We start from the raw sequence: 19,773 nt of genomic DNA, 5'->3' as shown, positions 1-19,773 counted from the left end.
TCCCCATGGAAACGAGAAGAGAAGATTCTTGGGTTCTGCCCCAAACCTACTCAGCTGGCATTTCTGAGGTCAGGAAAAGGGATGTGCATTTGTTCAAAGTTCCTCAGAAAATTCTGATGCACACCTTCTGCTGAGCACGCAAGGAATTGTAAGCAGTTCAACCTAGGTCACCTGAGACTCATCAACCAAGACCAAAGGCCTACTTACTTGCACCGCAAGTCCAACAGAGAGAGGAAGTGACTCCCCTCATGTCAACATCAACCAGTTAACAGCTGAAAATGTGCAGGGGCAACTCCAGTCTACCCAGCCTTCTTCAGAAGCCTCCTCACAGCATGTCTCAGAAAAAAGAAAATAATAATTGAAGAAACTTATCTCACTTTCTGACATGTCTTTATTCAGAATCTCCCCTCACAGGGTTTTTAGAAGTTAAAGTACATTGATCCAAATAACAGAAACCTTAGGCAATAATGGAAGATATTCTCTAATTCTGTGAAGAGTAGTGTTGACGTAAGCAGCAGGTAGATGGCTCACAGAGTAGTCAATGCACTCACACCTTCTAACAGGGCAAAACCCATTAATCACTTTAATAAAATATATATGCTTTTGAATCAACAATATGGACAAATGCTCCACATTTAAGCAATTCTGAAAGATTGGCTTTTTAATCAGCTCTTAAAACAATGATAAGAACACTAGCCAATATCATCGATTACTTTAATTGTGCTTCAAAGACTTAAAAGGAGCTGTTCATGCTGACCAGACAAGAAGTATCATGAAATGTTGTTAGTAGGTCAATTTGAGAGAAAAGACACTTGGCAACAATTTTTACCCATATTTTTTTCAGAGGTTTTTTGCCTTAAAGAACTCCACAAATCAAAATGTCTGGTTTGAACTTCTTAAGGCACACCCAAATCATATCGGTATATAAATAAATACCAAAGACCAAGTAAGGTCTTGGGGGAAGGGTGAGGGAGTGTAAAGTTGCTCCTTTGTCTCGCCCCCATGAGTTCCAGGAAAGCCTACTGATTCGTCATCTGGCCCCATGAGTCGGATATCTGCATCCCCAAACCCTGAAGACACCAAAATGAAGAAACAGCCTCACTTCCTATAACAGGAGTCACTGAGCCTGGCCCAGCTTTAAACTCTCTGGCAACATTGAAAGGGGTCATGACAATGGGAAAACCATGGCGCTAGGGACAAGACCCAAGAAGGTGGACTCTTCCATGGGGCTGTTGTGTCAGTTGTGACACGTGGTATTTGCTTCATCTCTGGTGAGCACCAGGACTTCACCCAGACAGCCCTTGGCAGAACAGCCATAGAGGGATCAGCGATCACCTCTCCAGCCAAGAAAAGTTCAAGGGTTTCAAAAGGCAAGAGAGAACTTATACCAACAACACAGCCAAACTGCTGATGAGCCACGTTCTCTAGCTAGCTTTTGTTTCTCCTCTAAGTTTTAGCATCACTATACTTAGTCTAACAATTAGGTACTCTTCAGGATCCAATCTGCTCTGCTCTGGCTGGGTTTTGGTGTGAAATCATCAGCGTACAGCCAACCCCTTCACCACCCTGGCAACTGGAAGGGCTTATAATCTCCCTGCCATGAGGGATGCAGTTCTTTTGTTTCAAGAGGTAGTACGACCAATCAGTACATAAAAAGATGCTCAACGTCAGTAGTCATTAGGGAAATCTAAATTAAAACCACAATGAGACAGCACTTCATATATACTAGGAGGGCAAGACCAAAAAGACAGACAATAACAAGTGTTGTCAAGAATACGGAGAAATCAGGAGTGCCTGGATGGCTCAGTGGGTTAAAGCCTCTGCCTTCAGCTCAGCTCATGGTCCCAGGATCCTGGGATGGAGCCCCACATCAGGATCTCTGCTCAGCAGGGAGCCTGCTTCCCTCTCTCTCTCTGCCTGCCTCTCTGCCTACTTGTGATCTCTGTCAAATAAATAAATAAATAACCTTTTAAAAAAAAAAGAATACGGAGAAATCGGAGCCCTCCTAACTGCTGGTGGGGATACAAACTGGTACAGCTGCTTTGGAGAATCGTCTGGCGATTCCTCCAAATGTTGAACGTACAGCCTGCCCACCTAAAACTTGTCCACGTGTCCACTTAAAAACTTACATAAGAATGTCCATAGCAGCAATATTTACAATAGCCAACAAGTGGAAACAATCCACGTGTCCATCAACTGAGGAACAAATGCAAACAATGTGTTCTGTCCCTGCAGTGGGATAGTATCTGGTCACAAAAAAGGAGTGACGTGCTGACCCATGCTCCAACGCGGGTGAACCTTGAAAATACCACGCTAGGTAGAGCAGGTCGGTCACAACAAGACCACCTAGTATACATTCCATGTATATGAAATGTCCAAAATAGGCAAATCCATAAAAACAAAACATAGATGAGCAGTTGCCAGAGGCTGAGGGTAAAGGGGAGAATGGGGAGTGACTGCTGAGAGGTATGGGGTTTCTTTTTGGGGATGAGAATGTTCTGAAATTAAATATTAGTGATGACTGAATAATGTGGTTAGTACACTAAAAACCGCGGACTTTAAAAGGGTGAACTGTGAACTGTGTGGTGTGGAAACTGTATCTCAACAAAGTATATACATATATATGTATATATGTGTATACACACACACACACATATACATACACACACACATACATACATGTATGTGAAGCGGGAGAGGCAGGAGGGAGGGGGAGGGAGAGGGAGGGGAGGAGAGAGGACGCCTAAAGTGCGCTTCCGGCCTCAATCAAATTACCCATCACACTCACCATTCGCAGGTTTTGGGTTGTTCTTGTTTCTACTGCTCTGAGGATCTCTCTGAATCTCCCGACTCCTCTCGTCAAGTTCCTGTGTGCACACAGAGTTTGACAGGGTTTCCATCTGGCGTGCATTAATATTAAATATTTTATACACATATTTCAATGCATTTTGTCTACATGAAAGCTGTTGGCTAGATTTTAAGCAAACAATTATTCTGCACATGTCTGTCCATCTTTGCTTGACTCTGAAAAATTTGGCCTGGGATTGCTGGTCTTTTGTGCTTCCACAATCAAATTTTCTCAAGGAAAAAAAAAAAATCCGAACATCAGTTCTGAAGCCAAGGAAGGAAGGAAGAAAGGAGAGAAAGAGAAAGAAAGAAAAAGAAAGAAGGAAGGAAAAAGGAAAAAAGGAAGGGAGGAAGGAAGGGGGGAGGGAAAAGGTAGGGGAAGGGGAGGGGAGGGGAGGGAAAGGAAGAGAAAGAAAGGGGAAAGAGAAGGGAAGGGGAGAGGGGAAGGCAAGGGAGGGGAAGGGAATGGAGGGGGAAAGGAAGAGAGAGAGAGAGAGAGATGTAAGGCATCTAGCAGAATCTACCCTCAACCTCCCAATGGCTCCATAGTTTTCCTGCTCTACTGAGTGGTGCTGAAATCTGTTTTCACTTAAAAGGTGGGCGGCGAGAGAGTGCGGGAATATCCACAAGGCATAGAATGCGGAGTGCTAAAGCCTTCCTGTAACTTGCCATTTTTATGGTCAGGACAAAGATAACAGGCATGAAAACTGAGGGGCTCCACCATGCAATCACTCTGCATCTCTGAGAACCTAAATTACTGCCCCAAAAAAGCCACCAAGCCAACGCTGCCCTCCCCACTCTGCCCAGACAAGAAGCAGCAAGTGGTCAAGGCCCCTTTTGCAAGCAAATGCATGAGGACCGGAGCCCTGAGCAGTGCGACTCCGATGGGAACACATCTCCTCTCACTGCCCCACACTTCACCGAGACACGTTTGGTGACACATTTCCATCAAGGACAGGGAATTATTTAGTGACACCCTGGGCACTGTATCCAGCCCCCACTTGCAGTCCTCCCTGCAAAGCTGTGCCCGGCCCATTCGGCTGGGAACACTTCCCAGCCAGTCCCTTTACATTGAGCGCTGCCACCACCTATGACATAACTCGGTGATATTTATAACTGCTCATTAGAACACATCTCATCTTTCCAAAAAGCCGCAGAGCGGGTCAGCCGGTGCGGACCTGTCAGCCAGCCTCTGCGGGCTGTGGCAGGAGCTCTAGGCATTTGGCTTTCTTCTTGGATGACATTTTCAATCACGCAAAGGTATTGAATCAAACTAAACGTGGGCTCTGTATGCTAAAAGCACCCACAAGGGCTATTAATTTATATCTTCTCCCTACACGGCATCCCAGGACTCTCGTTCACAAGAACAGCCCCGGAACTTTAAGATAACAGTTTACTGGCGAGAGCCCATCAGTTCTCCTGTGTTCCTCTCACCCACACATTTCAGATGGTATCAGATCAGAAGCTTCACAGTGGCATAAAAAGACGCTGGTGCTCGGGACTCTAAACGGTGCTACAGGGACTCTAACAGACCCGTGAATGCAAATTAGGTCATGGGCCCCAGGACACGCGAGCCACTCTGCTTTCCCTTTCGTTTGTTTTTATGGGATCCATGCTCATGGGCAACAAAGTATGTTTGCTCTGGATGGAAGCGCAGCTCTCCTAAGTGATGGGGGGGGAGGAAATAGCTCTAACTCACCCGGGGGGCGGGGCGTGGATACAGTGGTTGAACCCACGGACTAAGCTCCTACCCTGTGTACACGGAACAGCAGTCTTGACTGTATGACACAGGGGTGGGAGGGACTGAGGGAACGTAACTGGAGACCCGGGTTCACAGGACTGTTTCACCAGGTGGTTATCAGCTCTGAAAAGGCAGCATCGAATCTAAATAGGATAAGCCGGGTGGGCTACAAGATAGGAGCTGGTCATCCGCAGTGTCTCTCGCACCCTCCTGGCAGAATGAGATACTGATCCAGTTACGAAAGCCCAGAATTTTCTAGCTATCCACGAGAGCCAATGCAAGCTAGCTCCTTATGACACAGAAGTGGAATGCCTTGCTCAGTTCACCAACCCAGTGAGAGAGTGAGCTGGAAGCTTTCTACTAGATTCTGTCGCCTTCCTGGGCAAGAGAAACTAAACTGGCTCTAAAACTGAAGTGCAGCTCTAGAAGAAGGAACAAAATTAGAATACAAAAGCTCAGGTCTCTGACTTAATCATTTATATGCAAATTACCTCATATATACCTAACACACATTTTATGCATTCCAGTGATCACGGCTAATGAGATGCCCCCAGGAAGTGCCTCAAAATTGGAAAGAAGACCCATCGGCCCAGGTGAAGCAGGCCGGTGTCGAGGGTCCTGCCTCAGCTGCCTTAGAAGAGAAAGGATGGCTGGAGAAATCAACTCCCCTCTGCGGGCCAGGTGGCTCTCCCGCGCGGGACCGAGGCCCCCTGCTGGACAACTCGACGAAGTGCCCGGACTCGGGAGGAGGTGGTCAGCCACTGGGGGCTTATTCCCAAGGCCAGGCAGTGGCCTTGAAGCAAATATTGTTTTTCGCAACTGTTTCCAGATTATTCTGGAGAGAGCCTAGGATTCTGAATCAAATTCTTCCTCAAGCTCTGGGAGGTCCTGCTTGTAAACAGTAACCCTCAGGGGCTGACACCTCGCCAAGCAAACAACAGGGAGCCCTCAGGAACCACCACAGATCAGTCTGACAGCAGCAAAAAGCCGCTGGAGGGGGAAGATTTTAAATATTAGAAAGAAAAGGAAGGAAGTTTCCCAAATGCAAAAACATCTCATTTTCAGCAACTCCTATACCATTCATACATTTTTTTAATCGCCTAATTTTATTCAGTCAATCATTTCTACTATTGCCATGAGAGCAGGAAAAAAAATTTTTTTTTAAGCTGGACAGATAGGGACGCCTGGGTGGCTCAGTTCGTTAAGCGGCTGCCGTCAGCTCAGGTCGTGATCCCAGGGTCCTGGGATCGAGTCCCACATCCGGCTCCCGGCTCAGCAGAGAGCCTGCTTCTCCCTCCCACTCTTGCCTGCTGCTTTCTCTGCTTGTACTCTCCCTCTCTGTTAAATGAATAAATCAAACCTTTAAAAAAAAAAAAGCTGGACAGACAATCATGATAAAAAGGAACAAAATGGGGAAATTAACGTATAAGAATTATATTCTAAGTGCTATGAAAGACTCCAATTTGAGGGAAATAAAAGCCACATGATTGCTTTCATGTCTCTAAACTATTAGTTCATTCCTAAAACGTTGAGGTCGTTAAATATCCAGAATGAACTGTTGCTTAATAACTCCACTTCAAAATGAAGACGAGGGAGCCAGGGACTCTCCTCGGTTTTGAGGGTTTCCACAAACCCTTCACATTAGGTCATTTATTCCATTTCAACATTCCTGACTGAGCGAGCGCAATGATGTCAGAATTCATTATGGCAAACTATTCTCAAAAACGAACGTTCCTGCCAGCCAATGAACAGCAGGCACTTTGGCAGGCTGTCAGAACATGGGGTTCACCTCCCGCATCTTGCTTGGGGAAGCTTCCCGAGCTGGGTGCGTGTCCTTCCGTGTGGAATGGTTCCCAACGGCTCAGCCATTACCAGGGAGAAAGGGAGGGCCCTTGAACACCAGCTGCCTGTCCAGTCTGATGAGCAGGCACAGCCCTGTTTTCCCTTGCCAGCACCTCTTTCTGTCCCCTACCCTGCAGCGGGAGCTCAGGCCAGTCCCACCGCTTTGCTCGTGTTCCAACTCAGGCCATCTACTGCTCTGTCTTGACAGGAAAGCCCACCCACTTTTCACAGGGACACATTTGACTCCTGGTGACCTATCCGCACTTTTTCTTCCCTCCTCCTTTTTCATCAGGTTTCATCATCTTCCTTCCTCCTTCCAGGTCTCATCTGCTGGCCCTCAGGTCAAGGCAAAAGCATGACTTCTGAGGACACAGAGGGAGGCTGACTGGTAGCACTTGGCCTCCCTCCTGACTTGGAGGCCCTGCCTGTAAGCAGGATTTCTGAAGGCGGGTCAAGTCCAGGGTGGGGCCTGTTCGTGACTCTGAACCACATTCAGAGCTCTTTAACACTGTCACCTGTGACTCTGTACCACCAAACCAATGGGAAGCTGTATCAGGAGGGAGGCCAGAGCTCCAAAATCAGAATCAAAATGGAAAAGTGGGACTGGGAGAAACTCAGAGACTTAGAGAACCATTTTGCCTCGTGATGGGTGGCTACTCGGCTCAATCCACTTTTTTGGTTGTCATTTCTCCTTTCATTTCTTGGGACTAGGCTGGGAAGAGACAACTCTTCTCCTTAACTTGTCCTTCCAGATTATTTTCTGACCTCGGAGTGTGGCCTAGGCCACCAACGCACTTAAATTCAATATCAACCATCACTGCCATGCTAACTCAAATGTCAGAGGTGAATAAAATGTTTGGCAAACTCTGGATAGCGAGCACAAGGCATTTTTTCTCCTTCCCAGTGGTTTAGAAATTATACTTAGAAAAGATCAGTTACAAAATGAGTCAACACCAGAGATGTCTCAGAGCCTAGAAATCGTGTGGCATTTCCCAGGTCCCTTCGTACCAACGAGCACTCTGAAGCTCTTAAGCAGCAGGTCATTTCAACAGCTACTAAGCGCTATTGTACATCAGGTTCCAGGCTCATCCGCGAGGACATGCTGGTGAGCAAAGGACACCATTCCACCTCAGGGAGCCCGGAGAGCTTCACACCCCTCACCCCCATAAACACATGGGCACCATGTGGACTAAGATCTGTGTTTTGCTCATCGACATATCCCAAGCCCCTCCAACAGAGCCTGGCATACAGCAAGTGCTCAACATAGACTCGTTGAATGGATTTCAGAATGACAGTGAGTTGAAATAACCAAGACCAACAAGGGAGCACATTTTCTACCTGTTCCTTGTCCTCGTTCTCACTGTACTGGATTGGGTAGCCCGGCAAAGCAGAACATGTCACATGTGCCCTCGGGGGCACCGCAGCATGGGTCCTGTGGGGGCAGGGACCCACACGCCTGACCAAGTGACACAGCTGGGCAGGCTCTGCCTGACAGCATGGAGAGGGCTGCAGGGATCATAAGGATTTTGAAGCCCTTTTTAAAAAACTTCCAGACATTTCAGGGTAGCTTTCCTGCCCGTGTGCCTTTATACGTGCTCCTTTTTGTCTGAGGTGGCCTGGGGGAAGGGGACTGTTAGTGACCCTTCCAGACCCGGGTCAAAGGTCACCCTAGGGAATGGCTTCCCAGCTTCCCTAGGAAAACACAGGTGCTCAAAATACATGCAAGCTTGTTGGGAGCACCTAGAATGCTTTCTAGGTGCACCCAGTGACACCCAGGAAGCTGGTGCCCTCAAAAAGAGACGAGGGCGAGGGCCATCTTATATTCTGAAGTCTCCCCCCACCTCCCTGCTGAAGAGTTTTCTCAGTTACAAACAGGATGCCTGAAGCAGACACTTCTTACTTCACAAGACCCACCCCAGTGGAACGCTAGCCACTTCAACATGACCCCAGAAAGCCAGAAATAAACCCTGCTGCTCCCGGTCACTTGCTCTGAGTTCTCAGGCTGGAAAACTGCTTCCCCTTCATTTACATAACCTCAGCGGCACCTATCTGGAAAAAGTCTGAAATCAAAACCAGAGATCCAGATCTGGAAAGTAGGAGAAAAAAAAGGCATCCTTCTCAGTCCAAAGGGCACTTCTGGCCGGCGCTCGGGGAGCTGTTTTTCCCAGAAGGGCCTCCAGCTTCTCGCTCTGTATGTGCTCTTCGCCTCGTATCCAATGACATGCATTTATGGACACAGATGGCCCGCTGGAGTCAGAGGTCAGAGATCAAACCCACAACCTTGGCCTCAATAGCAAAGGACCCCATCTGATCCACCAAGCAAGCCAGCTGCCGCCTAGATATGGAGATGGAGGGTGTGACAACTCTCCACGCTGGGATGTGAACAAGCCGGCGAAGCTTCCGGAAGCCTCATTTCAATCCTAATGAGAGCTGTACTAGGCTTTACAACATTTTTTGTGACTACCTCAGCAACTGAGGATTCCCCGTGACAAAGGCAGAGCAGAGGAGACACTCTGGTCAGCTGGCCAGGCAGCCGGCAGCACGCTGAGCGGGTGCCGTGTACCAGGCCATGTCCTGGGCAGCAGAGGTTCAAATCCAACAAGGCAGACAGAACTGTCTTGGTGTCAGGACAGGGACATGCAGACTGGTCCTTCTGACGGGGCATGCTAGAAGCCCAGATGCAAGCCCGACTCCGAAAATGAACCTCCCTGCCTCCCTCAACGACCTGGTCCCTGACATTCGTCCAGACCCCAGCTCCCTGAGGAAACAACAGAGTACAGGAAGCCTTGCCTCCTCCCATGTCCCTCCTCTCCAACCTTTGGGAACGGGTTAAAGAATATCAATCCTCATTCCAGCAAACTATCCAAAGAGCCTACTGTGCACCAGGAAAGGGCCCCGAGGGTACAGTCATGAACCAGCACGAGCCAGGCTATCACCACGCTCAACGTCACCCCGGAAGCCAAACAGTCCCCAGCACGGAGCTGGGCTGCTCAGTCTGATGACACCTATGCGGGACAACCCAGAGCTTGTCTGCCGTGGAAGGCCTGGAGATCCCTACACTTATCTATACACTGACACCAGGAGACACAAAACAGAACGTGGACCCTGGAGCCAGCTGGGATGGGCTCAAGCCCCAGCTTCACACTCACTAGTTGTTGACCTTGGGCGAGGGCCTGTGCCTCAGCATCCTCATCTGTAAAATGGTGATGACAAGAGCACCTGGGTGGCCCAGTGGGTTAAGCCTCTGCCTTCGGCTGGGGTCATGATCTCAGGGTCCTGGGATCGAGCCCCGCATCAGGTTCTATGCTCAGCAGGGAGCCTGCTTCCCCCTCTCTCTCTGCTTGCCTCTCTGCCTCCTTGTGATCTCTCTCTCTGCCAAATAAATAAATAAAATCTATAAAATAAAATAAAATAAAGTAAAATAAAATGCGTCCCCCTTGTAGACTGGTCCTAGGAATTAAATGAGTTAATGCATGAAGTGCTTTTAAGTGTTCACCTGTATTACTACTATTCCCCTCAAAACTCTGCCTTTGCTCTGAACTGTTTTGGAATTCTGGAATCTACCTTCCAGTCCATTTACAGAATAAATAATCCATTTTACTGCTTTGGTGACATTTAATTCTGGAGGGGAAAAAAAAAAGGTATTCCCCAGTTTGATTGATTCATTGACTTTATTATTTACTGAAAGCCTGCCATTTTCTCAAAGACAAAAGATAGCAGCCGATGTCACAGGAGGGTAATAGAAGCTCCTTCTCTGGGGCTCTGTGGTTACTCCGCCAGGAAAGGATGGTGACATCGCCTAAGAGGGCAGGTGCCCCCACGGAGGAGCGCAGAGTCTCCACCGAAGGCCAGAGTAGGGGGCAGGACAAAGGCAACACTGAGAAGTTGAGGAACTGAATCCTTCTTGTTCTAGCTCCGTTAATACAGCCAACTTCCAGAGATTGTTGTGGAATCAACTGACAAGGGTCAGGCCAAACTCAAAACTGTTATTGGGCGTCTGAGCCACAAAAGATAGTTTAGTGGCTCAAACCAATAATTTGGGCAGTTGAACTACTAAGGTTTTGTAAGTGTGTAACACAAAGCTGACCAGACAGAAGCTTAGCACTGACATAATTTCCTTCTACTGAGGGAAGTGTTTGCTCCGGATCCTGTCCAGGCTGGAAGGAATCCATATTTAGCAGGAACAGAACAGGAGTGGCCAGGGCTCCAAATGACTTGCTTCCTAAGAAGGGACATAACTGCACGCGACACTGGAGCATCAGGCCAACTTACTATTCATTTTATAAGTCGCTATAAAGGTAGCAGAAAGACAATCTAAGAGGTAGAGATGGTCTGCTATCAGTATGACTTCAAACATTAATGGACACTAAGCGGCAAAGTCACATAGATAAAAGGATTTCTGACCTATCACCCCATCGGTTGTGCTCTGGAGAGGGCAAAAGGCAGGAACGACATCAAGGGGAAGACGGTCCTTGCAAATGTACCAAAGTACTTGAGCTAAACGTTAAGGACAAGGATCAGAGTGCATGTTCACTTCTATTTCAATTAGCAAAAAACAGAACTACATTTCCAAAATAGCATCTGGGGACAATATTTCAAAAGCTATGACAAGTGAGAAAAAAATCCAAGGGACTCAGTTTAAAAAAAAAAAAAAAAGACCTTTAAATGTATAGGGGTCACCGGTCCAAATGCCTCCAGGAGCCAAACAGGCAGCAACGTGGGTAGGGAGGGACAGTGGGCCCAGGGAATAGCAGCAGCTCCGGGGGACAGGGGACCGTGCTCAGGCCCAAGGCCAGTCTAAGGAGTCCTGTCCAAAACCAGGCCAGATGCACTCAGTAGGGGGCTCAGCCATTATATCGGCAAATAAAAGCCTCCAATATTTTCTTGGGGGAATAAAGCACCACAGTATGGCTCGGCTTGAGGCAGCGTGGTGCTGTTTGGGATTCTTGTACATCCTCGTGAGTCATGCCAGATAATTTGCTTGGGCCTGGGAGAGGCTAATCAGAAAAGAGAAAAGGGCAAAGGTTGAGAGTGATCATGAGAAGAGGAGGAGGAAAGGAGAATGGAATGTGAGACATCTGGAACCACATGGAAGGGAAGACAACTCCAGATGCTAGGCGTGCACGGAGAGAACTAAGGCCTTGGGCAATGGGCTTCATCCTGCTGGGTCTATTTCCTCATCTATGAAATGGGACTGTCCCCACTCCTGATGCCCCAGTAAGACGACACTTGGAAAGCTCCTGGCCTAGGGCTCAGAATCGTGTCGACCCTCCCATTCCCTTACCTCCCCATGGCCTCCCACCACATGGCCCTCTACTCCACAGGGAAACATTCACTGGGCAAGAGCCAAAAGCAGCTGGTGGTGTGTTTGTGTGGCTCTGGTTTAGCAGAAAATGCTGCAAAATCATAACTATTTTATACCCTGTCAAAATTATCTTTTCAAACAACAAGTGTTTATTTAGCACCTACTAGAGTTTAATATGTGGGGAAACAGGCTTAGGATATTAGGTAACATGCCCATGGTCACCATCTAGCCCACAGACAGAAGAGCTGGGATTTGAATTTGATTCCAGGGCACGGAAAAGCTGAAGACGACCCCTGTGGTGCGGGAGCCAGGGACAAACTGGAAACTGTGACTACTTCCCATGACATGAAAACAGAGGCAGGAGAGGAGCCAGAAAGGCTGGGAGCAGACGGGCCAGATCAAGGGTCCACCTGGATGCGCTTGTTCCTGAAGAAGGGGTGGGATTCAGGGCCCTCCCAGGAGGGGTGGATGACAAAGGGACAGCAGAGAATTTCTGCTGAGCGGTCTGAGCAGACACAGAACTCTTAAGTAAGACGGTGTCAGACAAAGAGACTCACAGACAATACCAAAGTGAGTCTATCCACGCTCGTTACGTTATAAATTCAGTCCTCTCCTCCTACAGTGCCTCATGTATCTGGCCCTTCCCAGTCAGAATTCACAACCAATCACCTCAGATGGTGAGCTCAATTGTACGTTTGGACCACCTACAGAAAACAAGCTTCGCCAAGTGCCAAGAGCAGGACAAGTGTCACTACGAGGAGCATATGTAGTTTGCTCGGGGGGATAAGCTATTCCCAAGCCCCTCGAAGCCATTCAGAAAACCACTGGCAAGATCACTAAAACGTATTTCGCTCCCTGATCAAGAGAGCCCCCCCTAAGAATTTTGGCTCCTTCAGGACAGAGACTGGGTCCTCATGTGCCCCATGTAAAAGACCCAGCAGCACACGTGCTACTCACGGGGCCACTGTGAGGATAACATGAGGTGACAGTAAATATGAGTGAAGGTGAGCCATCACTGTCAGCTGAGGCGACACTAACTGGTTCCATGCCACCCTCCAACCTGCTATTCCAAATGGTTCTCCCACCAACCTAGTGAGGCTCTTCCACTGATGGGGGTGGAAATGGAGTCCCTGAGAGAGAAAGGGAGAGGCTTGCCAAGTGGGCCTGTAAGGAGCGGCCTCTTGATTCCCAGCATGGGGACCCCTCCCCTGGCCTCTGCTGGGCAGTGTTCTACCTCATTTTTCACTGCCCCCCCCCCATACACGGAAAGCCACATGAAACAAATCTATCACCTGGGTAATTCTTAGGAGACAAACACCCTTGTAACTACCACCTAGGTTTAAAAAAGACGATTGTCGATATCCTCATCCCAATTAACAGGCTCCCCTGTCCACCTGAAAGTAACTGCTACCCTGACTTTTGGAATAATCGCTTTATTCCATTTTCTTATGGCTTTATCACTCGCGTGTACATGCCAACGCCAGAGTTCAGTTTGGCCACTTTCATCCTTACTGAAGGAGGTTTTCAAATCTCTTCATCTGCAGGTGCCCCTTCTAGCTCTTTCTTTTCCTTACAATTTATCTGTTAAAGAATCTGAACTGCTTGACCTGTAGCATTTCCCTTGGATAGAAAAATCATAGTTTCATATATTCCTCTGTCCTCTGTGTTTCTTTCACTTGACAGCTGGATTTCAAGGCTTGACCAGTCCAGGTTCAGTCCCTTTGCTCAAGACTTTGCCAGTGGTACGTTCTTCTATAAGGATCGTCATCATTTCTGGCTGTCCCTGTTTTTTGGCGGGGGTGGGGGGTGCCAGTTGCCCATAATGCTCAGTGGTTAGATACATTAATTCGCTGCGAGTTACAAAATGGTGACATTTCAATGTAGAATGTCTCCCTGTAGTTTTCATTCATTAGCTGGAATAATCTTACAGAAAGGTGGTTTCTTTCATCTAATATTTGGTTCTCTAGTTCTTTTTATTTACTTTGTTAGATACGGATTTAGAACTCATGAATTTAAACATATTTGATGAGGTTATTGCAATTTTTATCCTTCTTGAAATTCAAATTGTCCCATATTTGGCCTCAATTCTTTTACCATGATCCTAGAAATCTTTTGAGCCTCCTTGCTATCTGGTATGTAAAGATGTTCCAAGTTCATCTTATTCAACTCTTATTCCAGAACTGGAATGAGGTTTCTTTTATTGGTAAATGATACTTCAGGATCACAGCCATGGCACTAGGGATGTTCACTGGTATTGGGTCAGTCCCTGAGATGGAGCTCTCTCTCTCTCTCTCTCTCTCTGTCCTTCCCTCCCTCCTTCTCTCCATGCACCCATGTATATACGTTTACATACACACACATGCACACACATGTATCTAATGCAAACACACACAATTACCTCATGATTTCCATTGTTTCCAGTATTTCCAATTTAATCATTTGAATCAGGACTGACAGTTTGTTTCTGATTTCTTCTATCTCTTTTAAGATTGTATTTATTTATTTGACAGAGAGAGATCACAAGTAGGCAGAGAGGCAGGCAGAGAGAGGGAGGAAAGCAGGTTCCCTGCTGAGCAGAGAGCCCGATGTAGGGCTCCATCCCAGGACCCTGAGATCATGACCTGAGTGGAAGGCAGAGGCTTAACCCACTGAGCCACCCAGGCACCCTGATTTCGTCTATCTTAAATCTATTTTGCCTTTCTCCCACACCAAGAATCCTGGTTCTCGAGGACACAGGGGATAATACTTAGAACATTCCATAAGTATTCATTTGCTTTATACAATGTCACGTAAAAGCATTTCAGAAATGCAATGCTAATAATACCACCATCATTATGATTACTGAAATGTTAAAAACTTATTTTCTGCATGTGCTATCAGCATTCTCCTTCCATTTTTAAATGTATGATTGCACTCTATCTGTTATGAGACACACAGAAAACAGAAAAGCATGACCTGCAGTGAGAAAAGAAGACAATCAATAAAAGCTCACTTCAAATGGGCCCACATGTTGGATTTAGCAAAGACTTCAAAGAAGATAAAAGTACGATCAAAGATTTAACAGAAACTATATAGAAGACTTTTTTCAAGATCGGATGACGATGATTCAAAAAATGGGGACTCTCAATAGTGAAATAGAAATGATAGAAACTAGCCAAATGGAGATTTTTAGAATTAAAAGTGTAAGTACAATGAAAAATCCCCTAACTGGCTCAACAGCAGCTCTGAGATGGCAGAAAAAACAATGATCTTAAAGATATACGAATAAAAATTATCCAGTCCAAAGAACAGAGAGAAAAAGGACTGAAGAAATACAGACACATAATTATAGAACTGCTAAAAGACAAAAGAAAAAAATCTTCAAAGTAACAACCAAATTAATCACATACAAGGGAACAATAAAGAGATTGACAGCAACTTTTCATGAGACATAGAGGAAGATACACTCAAGGTACTCAAAGAAAAGAAACGGTCACCAAGAATTCTATATATAGTAAAACTGTCATCATGAGTGAATGAAGGCAAATAAAGATGTTCCCAGATAAACAAACAGGTGAAAGAATTCATAGCTAGCAGACATGCCCAATATGAAATTTTAAAGGAAGTCCATCAGACTGCAAGGAAATGACAACAGAGGGTAATTTGAATCCACAGTAAAAAATTAGTTAGAGTATCAGAAATGTAAATATGTGGATAAATATAAAATATTGTATAAATACATTTTAAATCATTTCAAGTTCTATAAAAATAAGATTGTTATGAGGGAATATTTCCTGCACTGTTGTGTTTCTAACATATAGAGACATTAATAGCACAAAGAAGAGAGGAAATAAAGCTCTATTAAAGCCAAGTTGTATATTTTACTAAAATTAAGTCAGTATGAACCTGAAGTACTCTGCGATAATTTAAAATGTACATGATAATTCATAGAGAAACCACCGTAAATATTTTAAAAAGACAGCTAAAAAAAAAACCAACAGAATTAAAATGTAATACTAAAAAGTATTTGTTTAAAAAGATGCCAGACATACAGAAAACAGAGCAAGATGGCAGACAAAAATCTGATCATATCAATAGTTCCATTAAATGTGAATGGATTAAATATGCCAGTCAAAAGGCAAATATTTTTATGTGCTATCTACAAGAAATATAAAAGAGGTATTTTGCTCCAAAGACATAAATAGTTTGAAAATAGAAAGATAAAGAAGATATACCTCTGTAAACTAACTACAGGATAGCTAGTGTAGCTGTATTAGGATCAAGTAAGACAGTCCTTAAGTGATGAAACATTACCAGAGACAAGGAGGCATTTATGAAGAACCTACAGCTAACATCAGGTCATGGTGAAAGACCAAATGCTTTCTTCTGAAGATCAGGCAGGAATAAAGATAAAGATGTCTGCTCCTGCCACCTCTCTTCAACTCTGTATTGGAGATTCTTGCCAGTGCACTAAGATAATAAAAGACATACAGTTTGGAAACAAGAAGTAAAACTGTTTTTAGTTACTGACGACATGATCCCATATATAAAAATTCTAAGTAACCTATTAAAAAATTCCAACTAATTAATAAGTTTGGCAAAGTTGCAAGGTACAACAACAACATACAAAATCAATGGTTACATCCATATGACAGTAAAGTAATCTGAAAGTGAAATTAAGGAAATAATTCCATTCACAAGAGCATGAGAATGAATAAAATACTTAGGACAAATTTAACAAAAACTGCAAAACTTGCATAATAAAATTACAAAAAATTTTTGAGAGAAATTAAAGAAAATCTAAATAAATGGAGAGATACTGGATTGGAAGATTCACTATTATTTATATGGCAATTCTCCCTAAATTGATCTAGAGACTCACTGCCAAATTTATCAAAATCCTGGCAGACTTTTTGTGTAGAAATTGACAAGCTGATTCTAAAATGTATATGGAAATGTCAAGGGCTGAGAGTAGCCAAAATAATTTTGAAAAAAAACAAAGTTAGAGAACTTATACTCTCTAATTTCAAAACTTGCTGTGAAGCTACATATTTAACACAGTGTGTTACTGGCTTAACAGTAGACATATAAATCAGTGAAACAAAATAGAGACTCTAGAAATAAACCTTTAGATTTATTTTCAGTTAACTAATTTTTTACTATAGTGTCAAGGCAATTTAGTGGGAAAAGAGACTTTTCAACAAATGGTGGTTGGACAACTGGGTATCTTAGATACAAAAAAATTTTACTTTGACCCTTACCCCACACTATACACAAATATCAGAAGACAGACTAGAGACTTTACATATAAAAGCTAAGAACTACAAAATTTCTGGAATAAAACATAGGAGAAAATCTTTGCTGTCTTAGATTAGGCAAAATTTTCCTGACAGGACACCAAAAGGATGATCTATAAAAAGAAAAACTGATAAACTGAACTTCATCAAAATCAACTTTTCCTCCTTAAGTGACATCATTTAAAAAATGAATACAAGCCACAGACAGGCAGAAAATATTTGCAAATTATATATCTGGTAAAAGACTTGTATCCAGAATATATAAAGAGTTCCTACAGTTTGATAATAAGACACCGGATAGAAAACAGGTCAAAAAATTTGAATAGATGTTTCACCACAGAAGCTACAAGACTAGCTAACAGGGAAACAAAAACGGCTGAACCTCCTTAATCATTAGAGAAATCCACATTAAATCAAAATGAGATACCATTACGAACCCAGAGACTGGCTTCATTTAAAAACTGGCAACCCCAAGTGTTGCAGAGAATGGAAAGAAGCTGGAACACTAACACATTGCTGGCAGGCATGTAAAATGGCACGACCACTTTGGAAAACAGCTTGTCAGTTTTCTTGAAGAGTTAAACATGAACTTGTCATCTGACCCACCAATGCCACTCCTATGAATCTCTCCAAGGGAAATGAAAACATGTGTCTTCAGAAAGATTTGCACATGAATGTTCATTAGCAGCATTATGCATAATAGCTAAAAAGTGCAAACGACCCAAATGTTGATCAACTGGTAAATGAGTTAACAAAAGAGAGCACAGCCATACAATGGAATAACTTATTTAGCAATAAAAGGGAGTGACCTACGCAGATACTCTACAATGCTGGGGAACGTGAAAACCATGCAAAGTGGAAGAGGCACGACACAAAGGTCCACCTACTCCTCGATTCCATTAATGTGAAGTTTTTAGAAGAGGCAAATCTACAGGGACAGGTAACAGATCAGTGGTTGCTTGGGGCAGAGGGTGGGAATGGGAACTGACAAATAGGCGGGAAGAACGTTTTAGGGTGATGGAAATATTCTAAAGCTCAAGCATGCTAATGGCTGCCCTGCTGTGAAAACTGATTGAGAACTGAACTGCGTATTTACAACACATGAATTTTATATATATATTACAACAGGTGAATTCTGTATCTATATATCTATATATCTATACATAGATATATAGATATATATATCTTGAACAAAGCTGCTAAAAATATTCAGCAGCTTGCTTTATGCTAATTTTTGTCTACCACCCCTCCCCCATGTTTACCTCTACCTTTCAGCTCTTTCTGTCCCTTGTGCCACTACTTGGTCAATTTCCATTCTTTTTTTTTTTTTTAAAGATTTTATTTATTTATTTGACAGAGATCACAAGCAGGCAGAGAGGCAGGCAGAGAGAGAGGAGGAAGCAGGACCCCCGCTGAGCAGAGCCGATCCCAGGACTCTGAGATCATGACCTGAGCCGAAGGCAGCGGCTTAACCCACTGAGCCACCCAGGCGCCCCTCAATTTCCATTCTACACTCCCCAGTTTCCCCTCACTGTGGGGAGCAGTCCCAGCAAAAAGCCCAGTGGTCTATTTTCAAGTCTTTGCAGGGACCAGACCACTCCAGCTCCTTGGATCTTACTTGGCTAATTCCAATTGGCTGGTAAATACTTGTTGGCTATTTCAGGGTCTCTTGTTCTCAGGCCCATGAGATAGCCCATTGCTTTCTCCCACACAAATGCAAGTGACACACCAGACCATGGTGTAAGTGCTCACTACATGCCAGACACCATCAGGCAAACTACCGTTAATAACTCACTTAACCCACCCAACAACACTATTATGTATGTGCATTATTGTCCCCAGTTATGAAAGGGTTAACCGAAACACAGACAGGTAAGTAACTTGTCAAGGTCACGATGCTAGCAAATGTCTCTGATAACATTCAGAGTCAGTGCTCTTTATCCACTAAACAATGCTGCCTCTAACAAGAGCATATGAAGTTATCCTGCCTGACAGATCAGCATTCACTCATGACTAACAGCCCTGTCCCCCTCAATCCTCCCTGAGATAGGAAACTGTACCCCTCCTTCAAAGACTAAGTTCAAATGTCAGTTCTAAGAAACCGGATGAACTCACATTGGCAGGTGGCTGCCGCTTCTTCCCCTCCCTTCAATTCTCCATCCCATCCCTCTATGACAGTGCTTTTCCCCAGGTGTTACAATTATACGTTGACATCCTTGTCTTTCCCATGAGCTCAGAGAACATTTTTTATTCATCTCATATCCCAGAGCTTACCCTAGTGACTGGCGCCCGGCAGGCTCTCAATAAGCATGCACGGAATTGAGTGGGCAATAGTTGGTTTAAAAAAAAAAAAAACTAGCTCAAAGTGTACTTGAAAGCAATATAATTACATCTTTTTAAAAGATCTGTAATTCAGAGTTTTTACCAAGGCTGGCTAATGAGTTTTTCTGGGGTATTCTTTAGAAGAAACACAGCATTTGATTCTTCCTGGTATTTTAGCTGCTTATTCCCAACAGGCAGAGATTGGTGCTTCTGATGCTAATTTGCCAGGGAGATTCAAAGGAGAACCAGCTACCATAGCCTTCAACCAAGCACCTGCCAGCACAGAGAGGACAGAAGAACAAGAACTAGCAGACGGAAGGTAAGACGGGTCTGTGCCAGGCCTAAAGAATTACCACCAAAGTCACCTACATGAAAAAATGAGAAAATTTCAAACCTAAAATAGAGAGGAAGGTGGAAAAACCAAATGTCAGTTGAAAAAA

The 19,773-nt window shown here is 44.6% G+C and overlaps 1 protein-coding gene across 4 annotated transcripts in view; it reads right to left on the bottom strand.

The window, feature by feature from the left end:
* TTC7B (tetratricopeptide repeat domain 7B) overlaps positions 1–19,773 on the bottom strand; it is a 247,880-nt gene that overhangs the window by 136,591 nt on the left and 91,516 nt on the right. For all 4 annotated transcript variants that reach the window (XM_032344681.1, XM_032344682.1, XM_032344683.1 and 1 more), the window contains one exon: positions 2,789–2,867. In XM_032344681.1, coding sequence (XP_032200572.1) covers positions 2,789–2,867 — 79 coding nt within the window. The remainder of the gene's footprint in view (positions 1–2,788; positions 2,868–19,773) is intronic.

The sequence above is a fragment of the Mustela erminea genome, chromosome 5 (genome assembly GCF_009829155.1).
Source record: "Mustela erminea isolate mMusErm1 chromosome 5, mMusErm1.Pri, whole genome shotgun sequence".
Taxonomy (NCBI): domain Eukaryota; kingdom Metazoa; phylum Chordata; class Mammalia; order Carnivora; family Mustelidae; genus Mustela; species Mustela erminea.
The sequence above is the reverse complement of the archived record's forward strand: the minus strand, read 5'-3'. Positions and strand labels throughout refer to the sequence as shown.